At 44.1% G+C, this 8,777-nt stretch overlaps 1 protein-coding gene across 2 annotated transcripts; it reads left to right on the top strand.

Moving 5' to 3' along the window:
* The first annotated feature begins 1,167 nt into the window (after positions 1-1,167).
* On the top strand, positions 1,168-7,387 carry ZMAT3 (zinc finger matrin-type 3). 2 transcript variants are annotated; one of them, XM_029083567.1, is made up of 6 exons: positions 1,168-1,437; positions 3,013-3,132; positions 4,915-5,081; positions 5,193-5,293; positions 5,397-5,399; positions 6,882-7,387. In XM_029083567.1, the coding sequence occupies exons 1-6, from the start codon at positions 1,168-1,170 to the stop codon at positions 7,091-7,093; spliced, it is 873 nt and encodes a 290-aa protein (XP_028939400.1). In that variant the 3' UTR covers positions 7,094-7,387. The 2 variants fall into 2 exon arrangements, with proteins under 2 accessions (XP_028939400.1, XP_010160572.1); XM_010162270.2 differs by lacking the exon at positions 5,397-5,399.
* Positions 7,388-8,777: the final 1,390 nt, after the last annotated feature.

The raw sequence follows: 8,777 nt of genomic DNA, 5'->3' as shown, positions 1-8,777 counted from the left end.
TTAAACAACTGAACAAAGCCCACAGCGTAAGCATGGTTGCTACCAGTGTAGCCTTAGCTGGAAGTGATCTGCAAAGGCTGAGATAATGCTTCTCTTGATCCCAGTGTAGCAGTGAACAGGATTTGTTATGATAAGAAGCTAATAAGACATTAACAAAAGTAGCTGTGCCTTGATTCGTAATATCACTGCTCTGCATTATTCTAGGATTGTTTATCTGGGCTTTAGGTGTGATTTATAAACTTTAATTAAGTAAGCCTCTCGGAACCCCTTGTTGGAAATGTAGGGTTAGTTTTAAGAACTCGAATTAACTGAGAAATAATTGAATAAAGGTCGATATGGGATAGGCTCTCCATTTTGCAGAAGAAGAAGGTATAGCTTTAGATGTTGTATCGGTTGTAGTTAGTAAAGGAAACACAAGAAGTAGCTCAAGGTCATTCAACAAGACCATGGAAGAGAGCCCTTGAGACCTGACTGTGTACAGCAAGGTGTGCTCAAATTGATTCCCACTCTTCTGAAAAGTTAACTGTAGAATATCCTTCCTCAGGAAGGTCTTTGTGGGTATTTGAGGGATGTGTGTGTGTGTGTATTTTATATCTACCTATATAAAATAAATCTGCTTTGAAATATTTGGGTTCTTTTTCTTTTTAAGTCATCAGTGACAGTAATAAATTGTAATATTTGTTTAGATCTTGGAGTGTGAGCTTGTCCTGAGGTGGCCAAAAGAGGATGTGGCTAAGGGTTGTATCCCTCCCATTGACTCAGCTGTGTCTGCTGTGTGTGTTGTGCACTCACGGAGCAGCGGGATGTGTGTGCTATCGATGAAGTACTGTGAGTGGTTAGGAATCTTCACCTGTCCAGGAGGGTGCCTTGGGGTACTAACGACTACATTTCAGACTTCAATCCACTTCTTATACATGTATCTTTTAATCTGGCCCTGGTTGTCCCAGATGCTGCTGTTCCTGTGGAGTAAAGTCTTATAAACTGACTTTATACTGCTTGGCATTGTGAAAAGACATAAAGCAGAGGCAGTGAAGTTACAAAAGTTGTTCTCTGGATCGTTGATGTTCCTGTTAGTGCTGCTTATTTTAACATTTGTGTCTCTCCGGTCTAGATCTGAGGAAGACTCCTCATCCTTCAGAAGTAGCATGCCCACAGTCTTCCTGGCCAATGATTCTTCTACAGCAATCAGGACTTCTTCCTCATCCTGAGAAGCCTTCATCTCTTCCTATGTCAGTGGCTACAAGGCCAAGAGCCAGCTCACCACTGTCCCCACCAAAATCTCTCGGACTGGGGCCTTCCTTTCATCACACACAAGAAGAAGAGCTTGCAAAGGTGGTGGAGCAGGACCCTATGCTGGAGGAACTATGTAAGCCTCTGTGCTGTAAGCTTTGCAATGTCACTCTGAATTCGGCACAACAAGCCCAGGCTCATTACCAGGTAAGGAGAGCAGCAGGAGGCACAGCTTTCAGGGCTGCTGCATCTGCAGCTTGTGTAGACGTACCTGTGCCAGCGTGTGCACTGCCAGGAACGTTCCTGTGGTAGCACAGAGCTTAGTGTGGGCTAATGCACGAGGACTCGCTTAGCTTCTCAAGGGGGTTTTGAGTGCTGTGTTGAGGTGGCTGCACACCAGCAGCAGCATTTGAGTTAGCTCATCTGGAGCTACCTTTGCACCATCTGATGGACTGAAACTTCTCTGTAGGTATATCTTCACCCTGCTTGAATTTGTTGGTCATCCAGACATGCTGCAGTGCTTTTACTTAAGGTGTCATCACTGGAGTGTTTTGCAAAAACTTTGTCCACAGGGACAGAGAAGTAGTACCAAGGTGGCATGGTTGAAAAAGCAGACGCTTGTGCTTTTTCCTTTGTTTTATCTGACCTGTTTTTCACCTCTACACTTTTCCAATAAAATTGAACTTTTGTTTTCACAGACATGATTTTGTAAGGCTTGGACAGATGTTTTCTGCTGGATGCAGCAGAAATCCAGTGCCATTAAGAAAGGGGGCTGCTGCCACGTGCTTATCACTGTCTCCTTTCTGAGGTTACACACATCACTGATCTGGTGGGGCCATTTATGTGAACACTCTCATCAGTTGGCTCAGCTCAGACCAAATTAATTTTGTTCAAGCTGAGCTGGATGACTTGTTTGAAATAGGTTAGGGACTGTTTGCATATGCTTCTTTGCTGAGAGATCGAATATGTCATAGTCTTACATTACCCCATTTTACTAGAACCCTCCTGCCTAATGCTATATTTGTGTGAGATGTGAAGATAGTGACTTTCTCCACCAGTGAATCCAAAAAGGTAGTTGTCCATATCCTCAGGACACCAGACCCAGGTCTCAGATTTGCTATTGGCCTGTTAAAAGTGGTATCCTGCCAGTGAAGGGGTAGGTTGAATTAGTGCTACACTTTAATGTCTGATTTCTGCAGCATTTCTGCCATGAAGGGACAGAAATGCGTTTGTAGTACATAACTTGTATTTATGCATATGTCTTGCTATATATCCACGATGCATATCTGTACTCTCATGTAGCTCTGTCAGGTTTTCAGAACACCAAAATGAACTATAGTATAAGTTTTCCAAGAGAAAATAAAATATGAAGCAGGGATTTTTTACAGTCAGTCTCATGTTTTAACTTGTGCTTGCAATCTCATGAAGTGTTTGTGTGTGTTCAAGCTTGTAAAAAAAAAAAACTATGCAAAGCAGTTAATGTTTCATGTTTAAAAGACACAATACTGGATTTAAGTGGATATAGATTGAGGAACTAATTGTAACCTTAGTGATTTGAGAAAATCAGTCGAGGCCCAGTTGTGCTAGGTGATGAGCGTTTTGGAGAAAAGGGGAGATGCCAGCATCCCTCAGGTTCAGAGCTGTCATTTTCTGAGTGATGGCTCCTTTACCTGAGGCACCATCTTCATGGTCACTTTCTCATTTTGGTCTCTGGACCCTTTTTCTTTCAGTGTAAGATATTATTATTATTAGGACAGTGATTAATCTGAGTTCTCTTTCCAGGGTAAAAACCACAGTAAGAAACTCCGAAATTACTATGCTGCCAATAGCTGTCCAGCACCTGCCAGAATGAGTAATTCGGTTGAGCCTGCCCCACCTCAGGTTGTCTCCCTTCCAGCTCAGGTAAGGCATGGGAAGGTGACTCGGATCATGCTGCTTGCTTGTCACCTAACCCCCAACAGGGATAACTAGATCTCACTCTTTGAGGATTACTGCAGGAGCTGGGAAAGAATTTTCCTTGTGATGGCACAGGATGGTGGAAATGGCCTGTTGTGAGCTGTTTGCTTTCCTTTGAAGATGCAGATATTGATCTGCCTTTTAAGCAGAATGTTGGACTTGAAATGTTCTATTTCTGTATGGCAAATACTTTGATTCCTAGGTAAGTCTGATGTGCTGCTGATTATGGTTGTTTAAGGGCAGGTATAAAACAGCATTGTTGGAGCTGGATTTGGACACGAGGGTGTGGCATCTGCTCTGCACCATCATCTCTCCATTGTGTGAGGGAAGCCTACATGAAAAAAGTGCTTAGGTGCTGCTACACCCATTGCCCGGGGCTGTTATCTAATTCCTCTTTTGTTGTGCCTTTTGCAGTGCTTATTCCTGCGTGTAGGGTGATGGTTCCCTCAGTGATCCAGATTAATTCTATCTCGGGCACATTACAGGCAAAAGAGATGATATTTTGCTTTCTTCTAGAATTCATCATTTCTGATTGTCATGGGACTTAACAGCTAACCTGGCTCGTACATATGACTGTGCAGGGAACCACAGTTGGGCTGCAGGGATTGAAGCTGTGCCTGTCATTTCCAAAAGCAGAAACCTCTGTTGTCTGTACTGAAACAGAAAGCATTTGCCATAAGTGGCAGATGGTTATAAATGCTGTGGGGGCCACCAGAGGGAGACTCAGTCCCGTGTAAAATAACTTTGTGGCTCATGGAACTGAACCCAGAGGGTGTGGGATCCAGTCCTAGGTAGTGAGTGGGACACGGGTACTGCTACACTATCTGATGCAATTTTTAATGGATAAAATGGTCCATGGCAATAAAAAGGCCACTCTGGTGCCAGAGGATTCGTGAGAGGATTTGTGTTGTAATGTAGAAGTCAGAACTGTGTGTGTGTCTATAAGCTTGAAGAGTATCCAAAGAGATGTGAAAGAAACTGGACTTGGCAAGTGCTGCAGTGACATGGCTGTATGAATCACTGCTGCTGCACTGTTTTCAAAGCACTTTTCTCTGGGTGATACACACTGAGGAGACGTGGTTGCTGCCCTGATCAGTGTGTGGTCTGACTAGACAAGCAAAGTATCTTCCACATGGCAGGAGCTACTCATGTGAGGCTGGGTCCTTCCTCTGAAGTCTTGATCCAGGTGTCCTCCTACCTGAAGGGTAAGGATCAGAGGTTTGGCAGCTGTGCTATTGTTGGTTTTTTTAATCTCTTAGTGTGGTCAGGGAGCTGTGTAGAGACGGGGTACTGTGGAGAGATTAGGTACACTGTAAATAGGAGAAAGGAGCACCTTTATCTTTCAGTGGGTCTTCCTCAGTGTGAAAGTCGCCATTTATCGACTCCCAGCAGTCAGGAGTGGAGGAGTTAAATCATTGCTGTGAAGTAAACAAGCCTCTGTAGCTATTGCAGAAGTACTGGGTGTTTGTTCAAATTGCTTTCTTCTCCATCTGAGGCCAGGGATTTGCCTAGATCTCAAGGAATTTGCAGATCCTCCTGGAGGCTGAGGCAGGGAAAATGAAGTTCTTGTAAGAACAGTTTGGGAAGCGCTTGAGTGTGTCCGAATCCATACGCTCTAATTCCAGCTCTCTTGTTGCCTGATGAAGATGATATTGGTCTCAGTCCCTGTGCTATTACAACAATTTAACCTTCTTGTGTTTCACATGCTGTCTCTCCCTTTGCTGCTAGATGGGATCCAGTAAGCCAGGTGGCCGAGTGATCTTGGCCACAGAGAATGATTACTGCAAGCTTTGTGATGCCTCGTTTAGTTCTCCGGCTGTGGCGCAGGCTCACTACCAAGGGAAAAATCACGCCAAGCGGCTGCGTCTTGCAGAAGCACAGAATAACTCATTCTCGTAGGTATTGTTCAACTTCATGCTCAGGCTGAAAGCATGTGGCAGTGTCTCTGCCAGTCTTTTTCTCAGAAAACACTGAATTGCAGCTTTTCCTATTTTTTTAATCTTCAGGGATACATCAGAACTAGGCAAACGAAGGGCAAGGAAAGAAGGGAATGAATATAAAATGATGCAGAACAGAAGAAATACGTATACAGTTCAAAACAACACAGGTAACTGGGAGCTTGCATCTGTCCTATGGTTGGAATAATAAATAATAAACCATTTTTCTTCTGTTTCTGAGGGCTGTTTAGCAGAGACAGGTTGTGAAAGGAGCTGGTCCTAACTCTGCTGATCCTTCATGTCTGCATGGTTTTTTCCCAGCTGCTAAAGTTGCTTTGTTTTGTCAACCTGCTTGTTAGTTCGTTTTCTCAGTTTGTAACTTAATTTACCATCTGCCTGTCTCTAAAGCTGCTCTAAGTGGTGACAATTTTCCTGCTTTACTTTCTTGGCAACTGGCCAGGTGCTTTGACTCCTACTGTAGCATGTCAACCTGTACTTGCACTCTCAAGCCCAGAATGAGAGAGCATGTTAGCCTCCCTCTAAGACCATCTGTTCCAAGAGTAGAGTCCTTCCTCAGGTGTTAGATACTGACTTTGCTGCTTTATTATGATTTAAAGTGTGTTTCATAGTGTCCAGCTCAGCATCTGTTGATCTTTTTATGTTTTAAGTTGTGTTATGAGCACATAAAAACTGAAACCCTGATTACTGGTGAAGCTTGGTTTAATTGTGTCATTCTAACTACTCTCATGTGGAAAAGATAAATCTTTTAAAGTTCTATTAAATATAATTTTGTGATAATTTTAAACTGAGGCAGCTTTTTCTAATGAAAAGACTATTCTAATTCTGGAATTGGAGGGTTAAGGAAAAACAAAACAAAACAGCTTGACTCATCACTTAAGTGATTAGACTCCTAATTTTCAAAGCCCTATTGATTCTTAATAAGACAAGGGCACTAACCCCACTCTACTGCCTTAGAAAATACCAGCAAGGACTATTCCCCATGTGCTACACCCCTGGATCTCAGTGGAGAAGTCGTGGGAAAATGAGGTTCAAACTCTACGCAGTTAAAGAATCACAGAATCACAGAATATTAGGGATTGGAAGGGACCTCAAAAGATCATCTAGTCCAATCCCCCTGCAGAAGTCGTGGGAAAATGAGGTTCAAACTCTAAGCAGTTAAAGAATCACAGAATATTAGGGATTGGAAGGGACCTCAAAAGATCATCTAGTCCAATCCCCCTGCCGGAGCAGGAATCTAAACGAAATTACACAGGAAGGTGTCCAGGTGGGTCTTGAATGTCTCCAGAGAAGGAGACTCCACAACCTCCCTGGGCAGCCTGTCCCAGTGCTCTGTCACCCTCACTGTAAAGAAGTTCCTTCTGAAATTTAAGCGGAACCTCCTGTGTTCCAGCTCACACCCACTGCCCCTTGTCCTACCATTGGGCATCACTGAGAAGAGCCTGGCTCCATCCTCCTGACATTCACCCTTAACATATTTATAAACATTAATTAGGTCACCCCTCAGTCTCCTCTTCTCCAAGCTAAAGAGACCGAGCTCCCTCAGCCTTTCCTCATAAGGGAGATGCTCCACTCCCTTAATCATCTTCGTGGCTCTGTGCTGGACTCTCTCAAGCAGTTCCCTGTCCTTCTTGAAGCTAATCTTTTTATAAAAAAATTGTTGGAATTGGAAGTTGTCACTGAGCTGCCTCTAGCTTTTCATTCTTATAGATAAAACAAGTTTTTCTCTTGTCTCCTCAGGTCCCTATTTCAATCCCCGCTCACGCCAGAGGATTCCTCGGGATCTGGCCATGTGCGTCACCCCCAGTGGCCAGTTCTACTGCTCCATGTGCAACGCCGGGGCCAGCGAGGAGATGGAGTTCAGACAGCACTTAGAAAGCAAACAGCATAAAAGCAAGGTGTCGGAACAGCGGTACAGGAACGAGATGGAGAACCTGGGCTATGTACAATGACGCGCCACCCTTGGTAGTAGTTTGCAAATAGAGCAGCTTGTCTCTCGCCTGCTGTTTGCCACATGCCCTGCTTTGTGCTCCATTTGATAGGAGTATGCTCTCGAGCTATACATGTAACACCTGCAAACTTAATGGTATGGTTAGATTTTTTTTCTATCGTAGTTGGCAGGATGATGCTGTGCAGGACATGAAGTATTTTTGATGTTTGTTTGCTAATTATCTAAGGCTCTTCAATGTATTGAATGGCGGGGAGGACTTTGTCTTCTCCCCAGCCTTCTGCTTGAATATGCAAAGCCCAAGAAGTGCTGGGAACTTCTGTGGTTCTACCACACAGGTGGACCATGTGCAAAGCCCATTCCCCTCCGCACACAACAGAGCAGTGCTCCAGAATGCCTCCCTACAGCAGACTGAATCTCTGGGCAGCTTGTAAAGGAGGGGCAGGAATGGGGCCTGTGAATGTGTGAATTAGGTGGTATACTTGTCCACAAATCGCTGCTTTGGCCCCCATTACAGCCCAGAGTAAGTTCTTTCCACATCCCTGTAGAAAGGCTGTGCATACCTCTCCTCCTTGGAGGGTCGTGCCTCTTACCGCTTCCTCTGTGATGCAGATTTAATTCTGAAGATCTGACATTGGATATCAGCTGATGATCCACAACCAGAAATAATCTCTTCTACCAGTTAACAATGAAAAAAGATTCTCAGTGTTGTTGGCTGGGCACCTTAATGCAGCATGGGTGTAGCTCCTCTTCCTGAAGAGAGTTTGTGGAGGTCTCAGTGGCTTAATGAAGCGAATCGGAAAGCAAACCTGCTCAAAGGAGATGTGCTCTGCTCTGATTCTGCCTTAGACTGGGCAGGGTTGAGAATAGGTTGTAAGGAGCTGTGAGCTGTAATTTCTTTGCATACTGATGTAGAAGAGAGCAAGTGCTGGTCTCTGTCCTGCAGCTCTATTGCTCTGGGAAAGCAGGGCTGCCTGGACCTTGGGGAGCAGGTACTAGTATTTTGTGCTTCCATGTCATTCCCTGGACAAACCCCCATGGGTTATAGAGGAGACATGAAATGCTCCTTCGGACTAGAGCTACCAATATTGGATGAATTTTTTTTCCTTTTTCTTTTCCCATCTTAGAATGGGTTTTAATTTAATTCCTTGATGTAAACTTCACTGTTTTAGGGACCATCAAAAATCCAAAGTTAGGTAGGATGCAAATGATCAGGGATGATGATTGTTTGAGTAACAGCTTTTTGGCCGTGCAGGACTATTCATGAAACTTGTTAAGCAACTTTGTAAGCATAGACAAACCTAAAGGGTGTGTGTCTGTTTTGATTTTCCTTAGTAAAAGTAGAAAGGAGTAGGACTGACATTTCTTTTTCTCCTCGTTTGGGTAGATGTGAGGAGCTGTGATTGGAATCCAGTTCATAGTGTTTCTAAAACATTGGCTCCAGTGGCAAGCGCAGAATGTTGGACCTGATTCAGCACCGTGCTGCTACAGCTGTACACTGGTGTAGCTTCATTGATGTCAGTGGTAGGTGCAGAGAGTGGATGAGGGAAGCATCACGCCTTGTTTCTCGCTCCTCTTTAGGCAGTAGGTTGAATTAGATGCAGCTCCATTGGTTTCAGTAGTGTTTTACCAGGGATAAATTTCACCTAGTGCATAATGTTGAAGGTAGCTCCCCCACCCCCTTTTTT

Source organism: Antrostomus carolinensis, unplaced genomic scaffold, assembly GCF_000700745.2.
Source record: "Antrostomus carolinensis isolate BGI_N321 unplaced genomic scaffold, ASM70074v2 scaffold20602, whole genome shotgun sequence".
Lineage (NCBI taxonomy): Eukaryota > Metazoa > Chordata > Aves > Caprimulgiformes > Caprimulgidae > Antrostomus > Antrostomus carolinensis.
The sequence above is the reverse complement of the archived record's forward strand: the minus strand, read 5'-3'. Positions and strand labels throughout refer to the sequence as shown.

Excerpts from the sequence above, each read along its gene's own strand:
- ZMAT3 (XM_029083567.1), top strand. The coding sequence starts at position 1,168 with ATGATTCTTCTACAGCAATCAGGACTTCTTCCTCATCCTGAGAAGCCT. Across the intron at positions 3,133-4,914 it reads TTGTCTCCCTTCCAGCTCAG|ATGGGATCCAGTAAGCCAGG; the intron begins GTAAGGCATGGG and ends CTTTGCTGCTAG. Across the intron at positions 5,082-5,192 it reads GCACAGAATAACTCATTCTC|GGATACATCAGAACTAGGCA; the intron begins GTAGGTATTGTT and ends TTTAATCTTCAG.